The sequence below is a fragment of the Parus major genome, chromosome 1 (genome assembly GCF_001522545.3).
Source record: "Parus major isolate Abel chromosome 1, Parus_major1.1, whole genome shotgun sequence".
Classification (NCBI taxonomy): Eukaryota; Metazoa; Chordata; class Aves; order Passeriformes; family Paridae; genus Parus; species Parus major.
In genome coordinates, this window is record NC_031768.1 from 102,230,453 (window position 1) to 102,253,267 (window position 22,815).

Genomic DNA, 22,815 nt, shown 5'->3' on the forward strand with positions numbered 1-22,815 from the left:
CACTGCAAGAGGAGGAACACAAAAAGTGTAGGTGCCAGAGAATCCCTCATTTGAAACTCACTCATGATGAGTTTGGGTTTGGAAGGGCCTTAAAGCTCATCTCTTTCCAACCCCCCTGCCATGGGCAGGGACACCTTCCACTAGACCTGGCTGCTCTAAGATCCATCCAAGCAAGCCTCAAACACTTGCAGGGATGGGGCAGTCACAGTTTCTGTAGGCAGCCTGTACCAGGGCCTCACTGCCCTCACAGGGAAGAATGTCTTCCCGATATCCCATCTAACTCTGCTCTCTGTCACTTTGAAGTCATTCCCCTTTGTCCTGTCACTCCAGGGTCTTGTCCAAAGTCTCTCTCCAGCTCCCTTGGAGCCCCTTTAATCACCTGAATTTGCAAGTCACTTCCTTTTTTCCAGGAACATTCATATGCTTTGCATTACTGAGTACAGTTTCTTTACATTTTCATGGTGCTGTTACCTTTCCTACAGGGTAATTTGCTTAAATGCCCCATTACCTGCAAGTTGGATAGGTACAATCAATAGCTGTGACTCCAGGAGTCTGGCTGATGGACAAGTGCATCCCAAAAGCAGCAGATGAGATTGAAAGATGGAAGGCTGGATGTGTGATGTGTTGTTATTAGACTAGTGACAGGATTTTGGCACAGCAGATTTTGCCAGGAAGTGATTATATCGGTGTTTATTATTAAACTTGAGCCTCTAGGCCATCATAAGAGCTATGGAAATGTTTCTTACCACAGGGAATATGGTGCAGAGAGAGTGGAGCAGTTCTGCTACTACCACCTGCTGGGTCATTCTCAGACCACCTTGCATCTAGCAGTTATGATCCTCTGCTCAACTTCTCACAGAAGGTCACTTCCCAGAGAAGAATGCTGAACCTGTAGGCAGTGGATGAAAAGGACAGAGCTTCCTGAGTATCTGAGAGCACATAGAGGTAGCATGTGATGGAGTGCCTGGGAAGAACATTCATTTCAATGTAGTCACTGAGGGCAGGAAAGGCAGATGGATAGAGTTATCAAGAAAATGATAAGTCATCCTGTTTTGCCATGTGACTCACTCAGTACCTGTAGCTCAATCATGGGCCACAATGTTTTGGATTGAAGTCCTACACTGGGAATTAGGATCATTTCCCTTAAAATGAGACCAATTCAGGGACTGGAAGGTATATCATAGCCTGTAAGCTAGAAGTGAAGCAGAGGGATGTCTTTGGTGGTGATAGCCTTGAGAGTGGTGTCCCAGAAGGGTGGTTTGACCATATCAGAAGCTGTACTTCCAAGGACTTGAGTGATCCGTGAGGCTCAGCTGCCTGGTGGGGATGCTGGAAGCCCTGATTGCAAGGATCACAATAAGTCAGCTGCTAGGACAAGATCATCAAAGACTTAATTGAAGCACATAATTTCTTGCCTGAAGGAGTTGTCCAGCTCTGTCATAGGCTGCCCAGGGCAGTGGTGAAGGCCCCTTCCCTGGAGGGATTTGAAAGCCATGATTCAATGATTCTATGATGGTTTCTGTTCAGTAGGTAGATGTCCATTTCTAGCAATATGGAGGTTGTCAATACAGATCCCATAAAACAACAAGACACAACCTGCCCTACCATTTTCCATCCTGCACCTCCTGATTTCATGGGAGATCTCCTCTTCAATGTCTTTGATGAAGTTATCTTGATGACTGGGTTGACCACAGTAGCACCAAGTACTGGAGATGCAGGATGTTTCCAGAGGAGTCCAGCACTGGATCTTCCAGAACTTTACACAGATCAGGGATCTGTGCTAGAGCTTTCCCAACTAGAAAGACTGAATGTGGTGCATCTCCCTCTGTTCCACAGCCTTTGACAGATGGCACAGTGCCAGACAGATGCCAAGGATAGGTCTGACCTACTTAATGACCAGAGGTGGGAGAGCCTGGGGCTGGTGGCCTGTGACTACATCCATTCTGGATGCCCAAGGCCACACACTTGGCCTCACAGGGCTTTTCTTGCAGCCAGATGGCTTCCTTGCTTTGAATTTTGCTGCCACCATAGAGGGCAGTGGTAAAGGTCTGAGTTCTGCAGCAGAGGTGAGAGTAGAGCTAGGCATGCTGAGCAGCCCTTCCTAGAGGTGCTGAAGGAGTTCCAGGATACATTTTGTGCCCTGTGCCTTATCAGCGCTCCTAAGGTAGTCCAGAAGGATCTATAGGCTCATTGTGGCATTCCTAAATGGGATGTCCTTGCTGACATGGCCTTAAGGAGCAGTGTAGCAAGACAATGTAGACATGTCTCTTCTGAACACGGAGCAGGCATTTGGATCAGTGTCTTTTCCCTGGCATCACATTGTCCGTTCTCAGATCATAGTCTGGCCTGGGAGTGGGGCAGGGGTTACACCACCATAGAGTCCTGAGGATGAGACAGAGAGGTTATGTCTCACTGAAACTGTACTGAAGATCATGGGTTATCTCACACACCAACCCTTCAAACAAGATCAAAGCTACTTAGTGAACTGAGGGAAAACTCGGGCTTATTGAAGAGATTTGTGTGGCAGAGATTGAGCACTCCTGGGATGAGAGGCTGCTCTGGGCTTTATGGTTTCCAGTGCTGATGTCTGAAAGTAGATGAGGTGATCTACCATTAAGAAAGATGTCAGCCTGTTTGAGCAAATACACAGGAGGCCATGGAAATGCTCCAGTGGCTGGAGAGAGGTTGAGAGAGGTGGGGCTGTTCAGCCTGAGGAAGAGGAGGCTCCAGGGAGACCTTACAGTCCCTGCCAGTGTCTAAATTGACTCCAAGAGACCTGGAGAGGGACTTTGGACAAGGGCCTGGAGTGATAGGACAAGGGGCAGTGGCTTCCCACTGGCAGAGGACAGAGTTATATGGAATATTGGGAAGAAATTCATCCTTGTGAGTATGGTAAGGCCCTGGCACAGGTTGCTCAGAGAAGCTGTGACCGCTCCATTCCTGGAAGTGTTGCAGGCTTGATGGGATGGAGCTTGGAGCAACCAGGTCTAGTGGAAGGTGTCCCTGCCCATAGCAGGGGATCAAAATGAGATGAGCTTTAAGGTTCTTATCTAACCCAAAGCATTCCAGGTTTTTGTGATGCCCATCCTCAGTGCCTGTTCTAAGCCATAAGGTATCTTAATATGATCATGGCTGTGCAACTCAATCCACTCAAGAACCTGTGCATTGTACTGTGCTTCTGATGACTGAAAAGGGGAAGGGTCGTCATTGGAAATTGCTGTTTGCAGAATAAGAGCCAGAAACTGTTAACCTAAATCTTATAGAACAAATGACAGTGTTGAAATGTGGATGTAAATGAAATATGGATATAAATGGAATACAGATGTAAATGAGCTCTGTATGCTCACAGGGATTGCCTGAAAGGAGAGTGGAGCCAGGTGGGGGTCAGTCTCTTCTCCCAGGTAACAAGTGACAGGACAAGAGGAAACAGCCTCAGGTTGCACCAAGGGAAGTTTAGGTTGAGTGTTGGGAAAACTTCTTCCCCTAAAGGGTTGTCCAGCTCTGGTACAGCCTGCCCAGGGGAGTGGTGGAGTTCCCATTCCTGGAGGGTATAAAAATATTTGGATGTTTGACATGGAGATGTAGTTTAGGGGGAAATGATACCTAAGATGTTTAGCTTTTTTATATTTTTCATATATTTATAGCTTGTAGATTACTAAAGCACAGATGTAGCTTCTAGTACTTCTCTTATCTTTCCTTCCTACATTTAGGAACAATAAGCTAATGTTATGAACACATTCCTAAGTATTGTTTAGTCTTATTCCAAGAAGAGAACCAGCTACCAGGACATTCTCTTTTCCAACCAGAATCTGAGCCAGACGTAACAAAAGTGGGGCAAAAGAAACCTCTGGACTGCTTCCAGTGGAGCAAGACCCCAGGAAATATTACCTAACCAACTAACCTTTTAATTGGGCAGTATATGATAAGTGTACTAATCAACTAACCTTAAAAAATTGTAGAATTACTATATCATGTGCAATTTTTTGCCACACTGTGTACCTGAGAGCTGTCAAGTAAAGATTTGCTTTTGTATTCACTCTAACATTGTTGGGAAAATCTATTCTATTTGCTGGGTATCAGTGAGTTTAACAGTGCTGGGGGAACAGTTGGACTCGATGGTCTTAGAGGGTTTTTCCAACCTAAACAATTCCACTATTCTATCTCCTGCCCCCAGTCCTGGTGCTGTGCTCACTAGAGGTGACTCTGCCTGTGGTGAGGACTGCACCAGTGCTGGTAAGGAGCTGGCCTCTCTTATACCATGCTCAAATGATAAAATAACCACCTTTGATTCTGCTAATGCGTTTATAGGGTAAATGGAAGAGGAGCTTAAGTTAAATTCCAGATGTGACTTGACAAGCCACAGCCTGCAGGTACATGTCAGGCTGTGGTGCACATTGCTGTCAGCCTGTCAGCCATGTCACTGGTGATGAATGCTAACAAATGAGTTACTGTCTAGTTGTCATGGGAAGCCTGCACGCTGGAAAAAAAATTAAGAATTAACTGGCTTCAAGTTGCTTTCAGAAGGAGTGAGAAATCTAATTCTGGCCTGATGATTGTTTGGATTCAGAAGCAGAGAATGAGGACTTCCATACCAAAACTGCCTGGGTAGTGCATCCAGTGTGTTCTGTCCTGCTGCAGCATGTTATTAATGTGCAACATTTGCTGGCAGCCCAAAATCCAGCATGTCCTGGACTGATCCCCAGCTCCACAGGCAGCAGGGCAAGGGAGAAGCTTCTGACCCTCTGCTCCACTCAGATGAGACCCCACCTGCAGAGCTGCATCTGGCTCTGGGGTCCAATGTCAGAAGTATGAGAAGCTGCTGGAATGAGTCCAGCATACACCATGGAGATGCTCCAAGGTCTGTAGCACCTCTGCTCTGGAGACAGGCTGGGAGAGCTGGGGTTGCTCAGCCTGGCAAAGGGAAGGTTTCAGGGACACAGGGCCCCTTCCAGTGTCTAAAAGAACTGTAAAGTTCTGGTCATAGAATCACAGAATCACAGGATTGTTTGGCCTTAAAGCCCATGTCATTCCACCCCCTGCTGTGGGCAGGGACACCTAGATCAATTTGTATAAGCCTCAGTCTGGCCTGGAACACTCCCAGGGATGGGACAGCCACAGCTTCTCTGGCAGCCTGTGCCAGAGCATCACCACTCTCACAGACAACACTTTCTTCCCAATATCCAACCTAACCTTGCCCTCTGTCAGTGGGAAGCCACTCCTGTTTTCTTGTCACTCCAGGCCCTTGCCCAAAGTCTCTCCCCAGGACTTTTGGAGCCCCTTTAGGCCCTAAGGGGCTCTAAGGTTTCCCAGGAGCCTTCTCTTCTCCAAGCTGAACACCCCCAACTCTCCCAGCCTGTCTTCCAGAGCAGAGGTGCTACAGACCTTGGAGCATCTTCAGTGCCTCCTCTGAACTTGCTTGCTGTGGAAGTTGTTTGCACTTCTTGTGGTAGGATAGCACCTTTAGTGCTGTCAGAGCTGCAGGTGCTGTACAGTTGCCTCCCAAAAGCCATGTTGTTTTGCTTCCCTTAATCTGCAGAGTGTTAAAATAATCTTCCTTTTTGCAGGGACAGGGGTGACCTTGGAGCCCAGGTCTGTGTCTAGGAGTATGCCTTGTGCTAGGAGCATGTTCTGGGCATGTCTCCTCAGAAGGATTGCATATCTGTACAGTGTCACCCCTTCCTCCAGTGCCTCCCCCATCTCATTCATTTTAGCATATGCTAGTGGAGCTCTGTTTGTTGAAATGTTCAGTTATGGTTGTGGGTTAACTTCCCTGGAATGTTAACATTCTCGGGAATATTTGAAGAGGGCTTTCTGAGAACTTCTCAGTCTCTGAGGGGCTTCAATTCCTCATCTATTACTTCTGCCTTACTTTCCTTCTGTTTTGTGACAGTGTGGTAAAGGCTCTGCTCACAGCTAATGCAGATCCAAACCTTGGGGATGATTTCAGCAGTGTGTATGAGATTGCCAAAGAAAAAGGCCTCCATTCCTTGGAAGGTAAGATGGTTTGTGTGTAGCTTCCGACATTTGCTTTTCAGGTCCCAAAATTTTGTTTCCTGATCTGACCTCATGGGGTTTTTTTGGAGCCTGTTTCATCTTCTTCCATTTAAATGCAAAGTAGTTGATGCTACTTGGGTGAATGTGTGACTGAAGAGGAAAGAAACCTTGCGTAGATATTATATAGAAGTAATCCTTCAATTTACCAGAGATAAACTGGTTTAATATAACCAGAGCATAATACAAAGTCATAGATAGGAATGTCATTCCATTGACTCACATGCAGACACATCTTGGGGAAGGGGAAGTGTTCAGGGCAGTGTATTCCACCAGCAGCCTTAATCTAGATCTTACCAGGATCTGTGAAATGCAGACAGACTTGGCCAATTGAAATAAAGCTGAATGATGTAAGTGGTTGCAGTGACTTCTGTTGGGTTTGGGCAGGCATCAGTACCAGCTCTTAACCCTAGACGTCTTTCCATGAAAACAAGATCATTTTCTGCAGAGTCACGTCATCTCATTATGGACATTCTTGGCAGATCTCAGTTTCCACTCTCACCCCTTCATTATCCTCATCACTGGGATGTTGATGCAGACTCAGAATCATAGAATCATGGAATGGTCTGGGTAGAAAGGGACCTTTAAAGCCCAGCCAGTCCAATCACCTGCCGTGGCATGGATACCTTCCACTGTGCCAGGTTTCTCAGACACCTGCTTTCTTTATTCAGACCTATTTAAATTTCCCAGATTGTTTCCACTTTTTATGACAATAAACGGTGGTAAAATTTTCTTTGGTTTGTGATTATCAGGGTATGTCTGGATTCCTGGTGCCTAGCTGTGCTTTGGAGCAGCTAGCTGCATATTCAGAGATTCTTCTGTTCCCCATGCTGTCAGGAATGATAGTAGGAATCAACCCCCCTGAAATGTCCCTGTCTTTCCTTCCCCATTCCAGCCAAGCACTGTGCTGGCCTGCCAACCTCACCTCTGAGCTGGCAGACCATGGGATGTCTCCCATACATCCCCCTTGCCCTGCCAGAGCCCAGCCAGCCACTGGGACTTGGATTCCCAGGTGTGGCTGCATCCATAGTGGCTGCTTTTGTGTCCTCTGACTTGTTTGGAGGTTAAACTTTCTCCCAGCTGCTCTAAGTGGAAAATGGGAGGAAGCCACACCGTTTGTCCAGAGCCTCAGTCAGCACAGCATAGTTTGCAGAGCCTGAGTCATGGAGTCAGAGAACAGAATCATGGAATCGTATTGGTTGGAAAAAGCCCTTCCAGACCACAGAGTCCAACCATTCTCCCAGCACTGCTGAGGCCACCACTGAACCGTGTCTCCAAGTGCCACATCCACATGACTTTTAAAGCCCTCCAGGGATGGGCAGACACGTTAGTCAGGGCTAAATAACCCTTTCCATGAAAATATTTTTCCCAGTATTCATCCTGAACCTCCCCTGGCACAGCTTGAGGACATTTCCTCTTGTCCTGTCCCTTATTCCTTGGGAGAAGAGCCTGACCCCCACCTAGCTCAACTCTCCTGTCAGGGAGTTGAGGCGAGTGAGAAAGTTCCCCCTTGAGCCTCCTTTCCTCCAGGCTGAGCCCCCTCAGCACCCTCAGCCAGAGAGGGCTCAGCCTGGAATGAGCCTGAGTCCTCACCAGACTTATGCTCCACACCATTCCACAGCTCTACTGCCCATCTCTGGACATGCTCCAGTGCCTCAATGTCTTTCTTGGAGCGAGGGGCCCAGAACTGAGCCCACGTGTGGCCTCAGCAGCGCCCAGCAGAGTCACTTCCCTCATCCTGCAGCCACGCCATGGATGCTGTTGAGGCACAGTGACTTATCCACAGGCCTGTATGTGCTTTTGACTCAGTGCTAAGAGGCAAAAGCTCTATGAAAGGCTAATGAAGGTGTAATATTTGAACCTTTCATAAAGCACAGGTTGAGTTAAGAAGATGGAACAGTGAGGCGACAGCTTTGACAGGGCGTTATTGTGTATTTTTAAAAGCTCCCTGCTCTCATCCCTCACTGTGACCCACCCGTGCAGCAGACCTACTTCTTCATGGGAGAGAGAGCATACATAGATCACATCCCTATAGCAGGGAATGTAAAATGTATGAAACTACATTAAAAAATGAGCAATAGATTGCCAATACATAATGCATGTACATAGACTTTATTTAAGATAAAGTATATCAACCAAGAAAGTTAATTGTTTTTGTCTGCATTCATCCCTCTCTAATGTTATATATTTTGGGGTGAAGAAAAGATAAGGCCACTCCATGAGAAGTTGCATTAATTCTTCAGTTGACATGTTTTATTAAAAAGAATAAATTCAGTTGCGTTTTTAAAAAGAGAGAGAGAGAAACTGCCTTTGTTTTTTCCTTTTTTTTTAGGCATTTACATATTTCGTGTATAAATATTTTTTCATAAAAACATCCAAATCAAGAGGGTGTGCTCCACAACCACTGCACAAAATATATTACAGACATTTATATGGATGGCAGGAAGGGAGACAGAGGGCTGAAAATTTCCAGGCACCCAGTGATGGATGGTGGACGAGGCTTCCCCTGACGCTTTATTGAGTTTCCGATGATTATCTCTCTCAGAGACATTTTTTACAGATGACGGCCAAGCTGTCACAATGGACCATGGGGGAAAAAAACCAACAATAATAACACTTTAATCTCTTTACTGTGCTGCTCCCTAGTATCTCAGATTTATCTTCCCTGACGCACGCAGTTCATTATCCTGCTCCTCCCTGGGTAGGAAATGACGACAAATAAATAAATATACATACTCACCCTGTGTGCTTGGAGAAAGGACCCAGGGAAGGAAAGGAGCCAGGGCATTAATTGTTCTTCCTGGAGGGACTGTGGTTCATTAGTGGAGATGCTGGGCTCAGACAGCATCAGGTATTCATCACAGAGTTTCTCTCTCCTGAACTTTTCAAATCTCCTGGAAATCTTTTGATGGCTCTTAGGAGGGACTGTGAAGAAGTCCCTGTGGCCCACCCTCTTTCCAGCTCTGATTGCTTTGCCATAGCAGAGTGTAGGGTGCTTAGAACATGTGGAAGCTCTCCCTGTCCCTGAATCTGTGTCTACTGAGTTTTGGGTACAGACCCTTTCACCAGGGAGGTGGACTCACCTCCAGGAACAGAATTTGGCCCATCAGATGGGTGGTGCTCACTAGAGTGGAGACAGCACATGCCAGTCCCACCATCACTCATGCTCTGTGGTGGGGCAGGGTATTTATGAGGCTTCCTTTGGGCAAGATGTGCCATTGCCTCACCATCCTCACATGGAGGAATTTCTTCCCAATATTCAATCTTACCCTGCTCACTGTCAGTTTGAAGACATTCTTACTGTTCCTGTCACTATCTGCCCCTGTAAAAAGTCACTCTCTCTTATTTTTTTTGCTGGACCAAAGAGTTTAAAATCCAGGTTTTCTAAAGCCTGATCCTTAGACCAGCTACAGGAGAGCAGGGGTGCTTCAGACCCTTCCTACAGAGCCACGCTCTGCTGAGGCACGTGGGCTTATGTGCTGGAGACTCCCAAAATCAAATTTGCTTGAAGGTCAAGCCGTAGTGAGGCAGCATTCTTTTCTGTCCTGTTTGCTAAAATCATTATTTGGATTAGATATTGGGAAGAAATTCTGCCCTGTGAGGGTGTCAAGGCCCTGGCCCAGGTTGCCCAGAGAAGCTCTGGCTGCCCCATCCATGGAAGTGTTCAAGGCCAGGCTGGACAGAGCTTGGAGCAATCTGATCTTGTGGAAGGTGTTCCTGTGCATGGTAGGGGGATAGAGCCAGATGAGCTTTAAGGTCCCTTCCAAGTCAAGCCTTCCTGTTACCCTACAATAAATGGTTGGAAAAAGGTTGAGGTCTTCAGTCAGGTGTTCTCCACCCACCTGCTCCCCTTCCTGGGTGCTGTGTAGGCAGTCACTGGGATACATGGAAACCATGTTGTCCTTATCTCTACTGCTGCTCAGTGGAGTGGGGACAGTGGCCACCAGAAATTCCCACTGGGGTCCTGGTGGTCTTGGAAAAGATCACAAAGACCTTAAGTTTTTTGCCTGGTGAGGGGTGTTGGGTCCATGCTGCTGCTGCACATCCAGGTGAGTAGTTCTGTAATTATCTCAGTGAGCTGAGCTTTCACTCTTTGTCCCCTGCAGTCCTCGTCACCCGGGAAGATGAGTTCAACAACCGTCTTAACATCCGAGCCAACTTCAAGGGCTGCACAGCTCTACACTACGCAGTTCTGGCTGATGACTACCTGACAGTCAAACTGCTGCTGGATGCAGGTGAGTTTTGTAGCTCTCCCCAGCTCATGGGCCAGGAGCACTTCTGAGTCAGCCCATCCCACAGAGCTGTCAAGTTCAGACACAAGCCACACTCTGTCACTGTCACAAGTTGGTGTGATTTGCTGTTTGCTTTCATCTCTTTACTTTTTAGTTTCTGTGTTCCCATTCATTTCCCGTGGTTTTTTTCCATGTGCTTTTGGTGGCTCTTCTCACCTTAGTCATTGAGTTTTCCTTTTCCTCCTACAGTTCAGCAGCCAGAGAATCATAGAATCCTACAATGGTTTGGGTTGGAGCAGACCTCTAAGATCATCCTGTTCTAACCCTCTGCCATGGGTAGGGACACCTTTCACTAGACAAGGTTGCTCCAAGCTGCATCCAACCTGGCCTTGAATACTTCCAGGGATGGGGCAGTCACAGCTGCTCTGGGCAACCTGTACCAGGGCCTTGGCACCTCACAGGGAAAAATTTCTTCCCAATACCCAGTCCAACCCTGCCCTCTGTTAATGCAAAGACACTCCTCCTTGTACTGTCACTCCAGACCCTCATCCAAAGTCCCTCTCCAGGTCTCTTGGAGCCTCTTTAGACACTTGCAGGTGCTCTAAGGTCTCCCTGGAGCCTTCTCCAGGTTGAACACCCCCCACTCTCTCAGTCTGTCTCCAGACCAGAGGAACTTCAGCCCTTGGAGAGCTTCTGTGACCTTCTCTGTCCTCACTCCAGCAGCTCCACACCCTTCTAATGCTGGGAGCCCCATATCTGAACTTGGTGCCCCACATGCCCCGGCTTGTCCCTGCTCAGCATTTTTTTCATTCCCTTCATGCAGTATTTACTCAGGACATCTGTCATATGCCTCATGTCCCTTTGTGGAATGGTGGAAGTGTCCCTGCTATACCAGGAATGGATCTGCTCTGTAGACAAGGCACAGGATAGGTGCTGGTACCCCGATGAAATGGTGGACACTGGGACAATGTAGCTCTGGTGAGAATTGCTAGGAATTAGTATATGCAGTTAGTAGTCCTCCTGGTTAAATCACAGGGCCGTTCTCCTCATGGAGCCTGCCTCATTGTCATCTCTTGTATACTCACCTGGGCTACCTGTTCAGTGCTCAGCTGTCTTCATGGGGAAAAAGCTTATTAGCCCTGGTGGAGTAGAATGAGAAGATGCATTTAGCCAACAGAATAGGAATGTGCTGCCATGATAACAATTTTGATATGTATCCTCCTGCTGTTCTTCTGGGGTGATATTTGTGACTCTTGTGCTGTTCTCCAGAGTTGACATCTGGTGAGTGTATACCTGCACATGCACAGTGCTTTCACCTTCTTCGTCAGACCACCAAGCTGGTCCATAGTTCTGCTTTCCTCCAGATGTGATGTCCTTTGTCCCCAGCATTGCTTCTTCTCCAGCAATTCCTACTGCTCTCCTCCTGTGATGTCCCCGAGGTCACCTGGAGATGAGCCAGCCACAGCAGTGCTGTGCCTGCCTCAGGTGTATGCTGCCAGCAGCCTCTGCCAGGTGGAACATAAAGTGGCCACCTGTCCCAGCCTGGCCCTACCAGAGATGGACTCTCTAGGGTCTGGCTGGCCAGATGCTGATTTTTACAAGGATTTGAGGAATGTTGTAGTCTTCAACATTTCAGTGCCATGGTGTGGGCATCTCAGAAGTTAATTCTAGGGAAGCGGACAAGTATGTAATGGTATGTTGTGGTCTCATAAGACTCATTCCTTAAGAAAGCAGCTAAAAAGATAATAGAAAGTAGCATCTGTGATGGCTAAACGTCCCCAGATGGGATGAGGAAAATTAAATGTGGTAACATTAAACCTTGATACTCATCTGTACTATGTGCTTATTATCTTTCACAAATAGAAATATAAGAGTGAAACTCAATGCCAGTGTTTCTCTGGGAGCTTTACACATACCAGAACTTCAGCTCTTGTCCATAAATTAACCCAAAAAAAAAGGAACCAATGAAAGAAATTCTCTTGCAAAGGCAGGGTTCCTTGCAGGGAAGAGAGCTGAAAAAGCAGGCAGCTGCTCAGGAAGCTGTGGGACTGTGTGGACATGGTGGCTGGGAAGTCTTCAGACAAAACTACTGGCCCAAATGGTGTCCATTACTTTTTTCTGACATATAAATCTCCCCTGTGGGCACATGTGGGCATTGTGTGAACACAGAGCCTGACATGGTCCCAGAGCATATGACTTACTGTATGTCTGTTGCATGGGCCAAGGGCACGTGCTCAGTGGTCAATTGGCCATGGGCACTGTCAGTCAGAAGGAACTGCTCCAACAAGACCTCTGGGATCCCACAGTTCTGGGCAGGGATGCCCACAGGAGGAGCAGAGTGGAGCAACAGGTTGTGAATGCACAGACCTGGAAGGGCTTTGCAGGAGAGTGCAGGGGGTTCTGGGGTGTTACAGTGGGCAGTGGGGTTGAAGTGCTGGAAAAGTTGTTATCACAGTGGTATTGGGAAGAGATCTGTGCAGAGAGAGTCTTTACCTGAGGCTGGAGAGTGTTCCACATTTGTCATGGTGTGAATCACAGAATGGTTTGGGCTGACCACTCCCAGCTCTCCCAGCCTGTCTCCGGAGCAGAGGGGCTTCAGCCCACAGAGCACCTCTGTGGCCTCCTCTGGGCTCACTCCAGCAGTTCTAGGTCCTTCTGTTGTTGGACCCCAGAGTTGGAGGCAGCTCTGCAGATGGGGTCTCACCTGAGTGGGGCAGAATCAGCTGGAGTAGCATTTTCTACAAAGATGCCTGCTTCTCCTTTCAGCCTTGGAAAGCCTCCTTGCATGATACATATTATCAGTTGATTGAAAGTACCAAGGCAGCTCCTTGCTTTACCCTAAGTACAGGGAAAAGATGGGTGCAAATAAGTGAAGTTAGCACTAAAAAAATTTTCCATCCTGAATAAATCATTGTAAGGAGTAAGTTCACCTTATTTCTCCAGTTGTGCCCTGCTTAGTTCTCTGAGTACTGTGCCAATCCAGGCCTCACTTCACAGAGGCGACTGTTCTTTTTGTTCCAGAGATGTTTCTGTGTCTGTCCTGGAGCCACTGCCATTCCTGTGAATGGCTCTTTCTCTGCCTGGTGCCCACAGAGAGTTCTTTGTTTGTAGTAAAGTGTCTCAGCTTGAAAGAACTCACTTGGATCTCAGGAAAAAAAAAGCATTTAACAATCTGTGGGACTGTGTTTGTTTGGGTACAAATGGAAGGATTGTGTGAAATTGAAGTGAAAATTCAGAACTTAGCCAGAAAATGTGACGGTCACTCATCACTGTTCTGTTCTTAGTCCAGCCCCACAGAAATCCTTCTGGATCCTGATCAAGAGCCTACACTAGGAGTTCATTTCCAAGCGGAAATCCTTGTCTGGCAGAGCGTGTCCCAGTGCGCAGATCCTGGAGACAGCAACCCACCGGTGGCAGTCTCCATTTGGTGATGGTATAAAAGATCCCATTGGAGCCCTGGTAGAACCCCAGGGCTGAGTTCACAGTATTCCTCAGATTAATCCCTGTTCACCATCCACAGTACCCACTTACCCTTTCCAGTCATGGTTAGGATGAAGAGTTACGAGAATTATTTGCTAAATGTAATAAGCTTCATCTTTCTGTCAGGTGGACTCTGAGCTGCTGGGGTGACAGCAGACCCTTTCAGCAAGTTTTGGGTGCTGGAGTTGGATTTCCTGATTGCCACATGATAGGAGGATTTCAGGGCATTCACTGGGGGCGTTTCCCTCCTCCCGGTTCCTGCGATAACAAAGCAGGGGATCCCTGCTCATCAGTGTCATCTGGGATGAATACATGGCCAAGGCTCTTGGTGTGGAGATCGAACACCGTTCAGCCCTTTGTGAGGGTAATGCCCCTGTGCTGCCATTGACATCGCACACAGGGTGGCTCCTGGTTGCTGACATGGAACAGGCTCCCCTTGATCTCTCCCTACACCTGCCTTTTACTAACTCTCCATTTACTCTCCCTCTTAACTTCCCTCGCTGGTGCCCTGCCCTCAGGCCAAAGCCATTAACCGCCCAGCCCCTCTCTGCTCCAACCACTTCCCAACCCCCCTGTTGTTTTCTAAGGGAAGCCCCCTGCACTTGCCCCTCACCCCACATCCCTAGCCTTTTGTGGCCCATTCAGTGACTCGCTTGACCCCTCCAGGACCTTATAGCCCTGTGGTCAGCATGTGTGTGCCCAGCAGAGCGCGAGACGAAGTGGCGGCTCTGTTGTCCTTTCGGACAGTTGTTGGTGACATTTCACACTTGCCTGACCTGAGGCGACACCATAAATATTGGTGTTTGGGGAAGGGGTGGGTGAGCACTCACATCCACAGAGTTCACCAGTTGCTACTGCAGGCACAATTGATTCCAGGGACTTTGTGTTTGGCTCGGAGGAAGGCAGGCAAGTCACCAGCTCACTGGTGTCAGAAGTCTCCTTGTTTTAGAGGGAGATTTTATTATATCAGCATTTAGGTGAAATAGCCAGTATTAAAAGGTGCAGCTTTCTGGCAATGGTGTCACCTTGCCATAGAGCATAGCCAACACCCTTCTACAAATTGTTCTGCTCCAGAACCTGTTGCTGAAAGGCAGGGAGCCAGAAGAGATCTTTGCCAGAAGCAGGCACTGATTTATGTGTCCAGAGCAAGTCATGGAGATTGTTTGAGGGCTGGAGCCCCTCTGCTCTGAAGACAGGCTGGGAGAGCTGGGGTTGTTCACCTGGGAGAAAGGAAGGCTCCAGGGAGACCTTAGAGCACCTGCCAGTGCCTGAAGGAGCTCCAAGAGAGCTGGAGAGGGTCTATGGATAAGTGCATGGAGTGACAGGACAAGTTAGGGCTCCCCACTGACTGAGGGCAGGGTTAGATAGAATATTAGGAAGAAATTCTTCCCTGTGAAGGTGCCAAGGCCCTGGTACAGGTTGCCCAGAGCAGCTGTGGCTGCCCCATCACTGGAAGTGTTCCAGGGCAGGTTGGCTAGGTCTTGGAGCAACTAAGTGTTGTGGAAGGTGTCCATGGCAGAGGAGTGGAGTGAGGTGGGCTTTAAGGTCTGTTCAGCCCAAACAATCTTGTGATTCTGTGATTCAGAGCTAAGGATAGTACTTCTGCTGCCAGGGATTTGCCCTGCAGGTAAATGACCCTTCTCCCAGCATGAGAAACTGTTCCCCTCTCACAGCCTTGCACTGGGAAGAGTTGTCATAACTGTGGTAACCTTCCTGTAAATTAAAGTTACACTAGACAGAGCACAGAAGATGCTTCAGGAACTGTCTGAGGTTGGAGCTTACAAAATGCAATATCAGAATATTTTGAGCTTTTGCTTATGTATACACCTGAGAAACTAGGCACAGGAAGAAGTGTAGAAGCAAGGTTTTCCAGGTGTGTAGCAGCTCAGCTGCCATTTTTCTAGGATCTTAAAATTCATTTCCAAGTGCTTTTCCAAGGTGTGTTTGGTGTGTATGTGTGTTCATATAGCAAGGGGTTGTCTGAACTGTCATCTATTGATATGGGGAAGTGTTGTTTTCAGATGGTTGTGTGGCAGTGCACTATTCTGCTGCTGCACATAGGTGGATAGGAGCTTGTATTTCCTATACTTGCCTAAAAGTAGAGCAATTCCTTCCTTCACAGGCTGGCTTGTGCCAGTTCATGGGACCTCCACTCTCTCTATCCCCACTGCAGAAACAGACACCTGCCCTCCTGCCAAACTTGAGCAGGCTCCTTATGTGTTCCACTCTCCTCAATGCTCTCCTCATCCCTGACTGCCCTGCTTTGTAATTCCCATCTTCAGAAATCATCCCCTCTGCTCCCAGCTCCTCCTAGAGCCAGCACACAGGCTGACCAGGCTGTTACTGCATTGGAAATGCCTCCTGCAGTACATCCTTAGCAGAATCACAGGATCACAAAATGGTTTGGGTTGTAAAGGACCTTAAAGCTCTTCTCATTCCACCCCACTGCAATGGGGTGCAATCCACTGCAGTCCAATAATTCAGATTTCTCCAATTGCATCCAAACTGGCCTTGGACACTTCCAGGAATGGGGCAGCCACAGCTTCTCTGGGCAACCTGTGCCAGGGCCTCCCCAACCTCACAGGGAAGAATTTCTTCCCAATATCCCATCTAATCCTGCCCTCTTGCAGTGTGAAGCCATTCCTCCTTGTCCTGTCACTCCTTGCCCTTGTCCAAAGGTCCTCTACAGCAATCTTGGAGTCTCTCATCTCTAATTAGATGTGAGAGAGAGGAAGAAACAAACATACATTTGTGAAAACATTTTAGCTGAAGCTGCAATAACCTGGTCTGCTGAACTTGATTTGCTGGTAAATTTAGCTCAGTGCATTTGTTTATAATATTGTGCACTCCTCTCCTCAGTTCAGTGTAATTGCAGATCTTGTGAGTAGGGTGAGTGATGGGTAAACAGATTATGGAGCCAGCATTGCAAGTGATGGGTTTTGGACATCAGAAGGCAAAAGTGCTTATGGTATTCTCTGGAAAAATCAGGTTCTAATTAATTGGGTTTTTCTAACCCAATTAATTTCTTATTAACCACTGCATAATATGTCTTGAGTGTTTTCTGCTGCATCCCAGATTAAAAGGGTCTATTCTTCCAGAGGGAGAGTAAAGGATATCCCTAGAGAGTAGGCTCTCAGGTCCCCAGCAGCCAGTTCCAGAGAGGAGACACCTTTGGTTTTAACACATCCTGAGAAAATAACATTGAGATTTTGCTGCAGTCAGCAGCGAAAAGACAAGAGCTCCGGGCAGAACTCCTCCCTTTCTACGACTCCCTGAAAGGAGGGTGGAGCCAGGTGCGGGTTGGGCTTTTCTCCCAGGTAATAAGCAACAAACAGGATGAGAAGAAACTGCCTCAAGTGTTGCCAGGGGAGGTTTAGGTTGGATACGGGGAAAACTTCTTTCCCAAAAGGGTTGTTCAGCCTTGGCACAGGCTGCCCAGGGCAGTGTTGGAGTCCCTATCCATGGAGGGATTTAAAAGCCTTGTGGGTGTGGCTTTTGGGGATACGGGTTAGTGCTGAGGGAGTGGTTGGACTTAATGGTCTGGCAGGGCTTTTCCAACCCAGAAAATCCTATGAAACTATTGTGTTACTCTATGACAGGCTCTGTAAACCACGCTGTGCAGAGTAAGGCTCTGCACAACCTTTGTGGGTTCCTTCTGTTTTTCCTTAAGAGTAGGTGGGACAAGGTTTAGCTTGCAAGCAGGTCAGAGCATACAAATGCAGCCACTGTGGATGCAGCTGTCCCTGGGAATGCAAGTCCCAGTGGCTGGCTGAGCCCTTTTTGGTGAGTCATAAGGCATGGTAGCTGTCCTGGGTGGTCTGTTTTGGAGGTTTGCTGCCCAGGCCAGCTGTCATGCAGAGTGCCTGACATCCTCTCTCCCTCTCCATGCTCATATTTAGAAGGGAATGTGATAAATTCCGTATTGATTCCTGCTGTTGCACTGTAAATTTTGCAAAAGATGATTAAATAGTGCAATAGCATCTGTGAGTGCTGAGGCTCAATATGTTCTGGGCCGGCATATCGATCCTTCGTCTGACCGCAGCCAGTTCCACTCCCCACCATGCCAGACCAGTAATTAAAATCCTATGAAACTGGGATTTAGAAACCAATCATATCCGAGCATCGAGGCATCCAGCATCCCACTGTGGTGGAAGCAATAAGAGTCCAAAGTGCCAGCACATTTCTGTCTGTGTTGGAGCACTTAGGAATAGTTTTCCCTTAGGGCAGGGGAGTAAATAGATACCTCTTGAAGTGTTTTCTGGGGACAGACTTGACAGTGACAGCATGTTTGGCATGATCTTAAGAGCTCTGCACACATGGGTATATGGAGAAAGGGTGATGGATATATGGGAAGAGTATGATTCTGTAGTTTCCTCTCTCTTACCTTACAAAACAAGAGTCAGGAGTCAGGTGTATTGTTTTCACACACAGTTGTCAAGTAGGCATAGACAAACTTACACTCAGGTTCCAATAAAGAGTGAAAGGTGCACACATTTAAGGCATTCATTCATTCTTTCCCTCTTTCTTCTATTGCAACTTTCCCATTTTCTGTAGAATCTGAGAACGTTTTTCCATTGGAAGTGATCTTCAGGCTCTTGTTACAAACCCTCACCATGGACAGGAGCACCTCTCAATAGATCAGGTTGTTCCAAGTCCTGTCCACCCTGGCCTTGATATTTATCACTTATGGAAACTCACCCTCTCAGGCTGACTTCTGATAAGGCTCAGAGGTACTAGCTTTCATTCCTAAAGAAGGGGCTTCTTCTAAATCCTTTTTTACGTGTGGGTTTTTTACATTTAATTTGCCAGAGCAAACACTTCATTTGGTTTTCTTCATCTCCCCTGGGTTTAGAAGGATGATGGTGTGGTTTATTCCTAAGATCCTAACTCTTCTTATGATAAGGACTTTAATAAATATCATGGGTTTCTTCAGTCTTTACCTCCATGTTTCTGACACCTGTTTACCTGCTGGTGGCTGCTGCTTTGTTTCTAGCAAGATCCCTGTTTTCCTCTTGTGGTACAAAGCTCCTTGGCCATGGATTTCTTGCTGGATTTTCTGGTGAGGAAGTTTGGCATGAACACGCATCCCATTGCAGTGTTGTGCTTAGGAGCTGAGGTTTGGAGAAAGCCTTTTGCTTTGTCCAAGGCTGAATTAAGGCTTGCACCTTGTCTTGGGAGCTTTCTGACTGCCAGAGCTCTTGGTCTCTGATTTTCACCAGTTGAACAATTTATTGGTGTTGTGCTCTTTACCCTTACAGTCCCTGGGCTAGTTTTCAGTGTGTTGCAGTGCCCTTCAGTCTCTTAGAGGGGTGACCCTCTTGCTGTATTTTCCCTGTTCAGTCAGGGCATTTCATTTTGTACAAATCCTGTGTCACTGGCTCATATAATTGCCTTTCTTACCTTCTTTTTTTTCCCAGTCTTTAGTATTAGACCTCAGCTCTCCACCAGTGGGGCTCAGTCCTTATCTGCAGTCCAGTTTATATGCTGCTCCAACCAGTCTCCTCCTTTGCCTCTGTTCCAGCTTGCACATCTGGTCCTGAACATGACACATGACTGTTCTGTCTGTCCAAGTACATAAAGATTTGTGTTCAATCTGGTTCACAAGGTTTGGGAGCACTGGTTAAGCTGCATCTCCAAGAGGACCTCCCTTGCTGGTTGTTGCTGGCCCTTGTCAGCATCTGACCTTCATCACAGAGCTCTGGGTGTCTGCTTTTCCATGTAAACTCTACTCCAGAAACATCAAATTCTTAATTAAGTCTAAATCCTTCCTTCACAGAATCACATAATGATTTGGATTGGAAGGGACCTTAAGCTCATCCAGTTCCAACCCCTTCCCATGGGCAGGAACACCTTCCGCTATAACAGGTTGCTCTAAGCCCCATCCAACCTGGCTGGACAAACTTAGGTTGGAAAGGCTTCTTGTGCTTTAAGAGTGAGGCCACTGGACCAAGGGAGCACAGATCCTGTTCCCTAGAGCTCTGTGAGGGCTGGTCTAGGATGATGGCCACTCAGTGTGTCCACTTCCAGCACCCACAGCAGCAGCCACCGTGGGTTTTGCTACTTCCAGGCTTTTCTTTTCTGGAATTTAGTTTCCTTCAGCAGAAAAAAAGAGTTTATTTCCCACACAATTCCAGGACATTGGATCCAGCAGAGTCTGCTGCAGGGAAAGGGATGCTCCCCAAATCCCTTCAGTGTGCTGGAGCACAGAATGGGTCCAAGGCAGTGACCTAGGCAGAAGTGGTGCTCACAGAGCCTGATAAAAGATCTTGAAGTACTCCTGGGTGCAGTGAGATGAGGAGCAGAGAGAAGTGCCCTGAGGTTTATCCCTGCTGCCTGTGCCCAGGCCTTGCCTGTACTTGTCCTGCCCAGGTGCCAAGTGTGCTCAGACCCTCCACTCAAGACAGACTCAGCACTGGGGTTTTATATTGGAGAGAACGGCTTTATACTGGAGAAAATGGCTTTATACTGGAAATAATGGCTTTGTACTGGTTCAGTGGCTTTGTAGTAGGGAGAATGGCATCCCTATTCATGGCAGGAGGGCTGGAAATAAATGATCTTTTTGGTCCCTTTGGATTGAAACCAGTCAATGATTCTGTGATTCTATGAATGTTTTTATAGTGGGGAAAATTACTTCATACTGGGAGAACAGTTTTATACTGGAGAGAGCAGCTTTATGCAATGGCTGTATTATGTAGGTGGGGATTTGTATCTTCTCACAGATAACAAGTGGTAGACAGGACAAGGGGAAGTCGCTTCAAGTTATGCCAGGGGAGGTTTAGGTTGGATATGGGGAAAATTCCTTCCCTTAAAGGGCTATCCAGCCCAGGCTGCCCAAAGCAGTGGTGGAGTCCCCATCTCTGAAGGAGATGGCCATGTAGTTGTGGCACTTGGGGACATGGGTTAGTGGTGGCCTTGGTAGTGCTGGGGGAATGGCTGGACTCAATGGTGTCAGAGGGCTTTTCACACCTAAAACGTTCTGTGAAGGCCATCCTTGTTGGATGGCTTTATACTGGGAAAATGGCTTTCCCCGACTTTCCTGACTGAAGCAGTGCTGTCTTCTGTGCTGGAGACTTGTGCAAGCACTCAGTTGCCACCTTCACCATATTGTACCTTCTGGACACCAGAGAAGGGAGATAGGAGACACTGAACATTTTTGCATCTTGTCTTTCTGTAACACAGGTCACCACAGGCCACTGCTGCCCAGTTCATTTGCAGGCAGGACTTTTGGAGTGGAATCAGGACAGGGACTGTCTCATGCCAGCTCTCTGTCCACACACCTACTCCTGGGAGCAGCTCAAGGCCCAAACACTCAGCTGGAGGCTACCTGTGGATATGCCCAGGAGCAGGAGCTTTCACACCATCTGGCTGGGTTATGAAATGAGGTCCCCAAGAGTCCTTTCCTTGTCCCAGTACTCAGGGCTTTCTCAAGCTGTGATTGTCCACTCTACAGAGCAATGTCTTTTTCTGGTTGTCCATATAAGGCTCCAATGCCACTGTGTGTCCTGCCCTGTCCTGTCTGTTAGAAGTGTGAACCTTGTTCTGGCTGCAGCAGGCTCAGATCTGCTGCTCATCTGCCCTGACAGGATGGAGTGACAAGAGCAGGGTCTTGGGACTGCCGAGGATTCAGGGAGCATTACTGGGATATTACTCCAGGTTCTGTCTGTGCCCTTTGGCATTCTCCTTTTCCTCCTGCCATCTCTCTCTCCTCTTGCCATCCCCATCCCTATCCTGACAGCAGTGAGGGACCTAAGTACCAGCGTCTGCTGCGTCGCCAGCTCTATTGACAGTTATCCAGAATCTGAAGGAATTCAAGACAAATTGTTAAGAGGATGGAGTTAATAAAATTTGAAAAATTGAGGCCTGTCACTCCACTAAACTTTTTTCGATCCCACTGACAGAAACATATTTCCCCAATGAGTGACCTTCTGCAGCTGCTGCAGCGCCACAATGCTGGGCGGGTGCAGGGAGAGAACCCCCATGCTATTTATCAAATATTATCAGCCGGGGCCTTCTAATATGAGCATGGAGGGCGGGAGGAGGCGATGGGCTCATACAGCCTGAGGTGCTGCCCAGGTGTCCATCTCCAGCTACAGACAGCGAGTGGGAGGTGACAAATTGCCTTCTATTAAGTCGTGGAAGGTTGACGTCCCCTTGGATACTGCTGCAGCCTGTGGCACAGGGTGGGAGAGGGCAGGAGAGGAGGTGGGGGTGATGTGGAGTGGGGTCAGCCAGGGCACCGACAGACCAGTGGCCACTTTTACCTTCTATTAGCAAGCCAAGTGATACCGTTATTTATGGCAGCATAATATTTTATTGCTGCCGGTACTCGAGGTTGGAATCGACCAGTTATAGGAGTCAGGTTCTATCAATTATTGCAGCAATTAGTCAAGTCGTCAAAGCCATTAACAGGGGGATTAGGCCAATATTGGAGAGCCATTATTGATAGATCCAGGGCAAAGCCAAACAAACACTCCATCAGAAATGAAAGCAGGCCTAGCCTCGAGGATGTCATCATTTGGAGAAGTCAGGAACATGCCCCACTGCTCACTGCACAGACCCAGGTGGGTTTTGGCAGGGGGGGGATCATGGGAGCACTGTCTCTTTAACATATATAGAGCAGCCAGCCGCAGCAGTGTGTAATCTCACCTGTCTTGATCATATTCTTTATTTGTGAAGACAAGGCTTGCCATAGAAATTAGTCCGTGTCGAATGTTTATGGAGCACATTTTTCATCCTGTAAGCAAATATAGTTCCCTGATGCCAATGCCTAGGAATGGCTAATCTCTCCGGCTTCGCTCCCACAGACTCCCCTTACTTCATTCATCTATTCTGATTGCTGCTCGCTGTTACTGAGCACTCCTGCTGCTTTGCGCTGTCTCGTGTCACAGGAGCAGTTTGGTCTGCCTCTGCCAGGGTACTTGTCTCACTCCCATGTTTCCAGCAGGAACACAGAATGATTCAGGCTGGAAGGGATACCAGAGGAGTCATCTGGACCAACTCCCCTGCTCAGGCAGGCAGGAGCACATTGCCCAGAATTGCAGTGGAAGGACTG

The 22,815-nt window shown here is 47.7% G+C and overlaps 1 protein-coding gene across 3 annotated transcripts in view; it reads left to right on the forward strand.

Annotated features, from left to right (window-relative positions):
* Nucleotides 1-22,815, forward strand: part of CLPB (caseinolytic mitochondrial matrix peptidase chaperone subunit B) — a 72,705-nt gene that overhangs the window by 21,293 nt on the left and 28,597 nt on the right. For all 3 annotated transcript variants that reach the window (XM_015641247.3, XM_033518338.1, XM_015641236.3), the window contains exons 4-5: nucleotides 5,891-5,994; nucleotides 10,158-10,286. In XM_015641247.3, coding sequence (XP_015496733.1) covers nucleotides 5,891-5,994; nucleotides 10,158-10,286 — 233 coding nt within the window. The remainder of the gene's footprint in view (nucleotides 1-5,890; nucleotides 5,995-10,157; nucleotides 10,287-22,815) is intronic.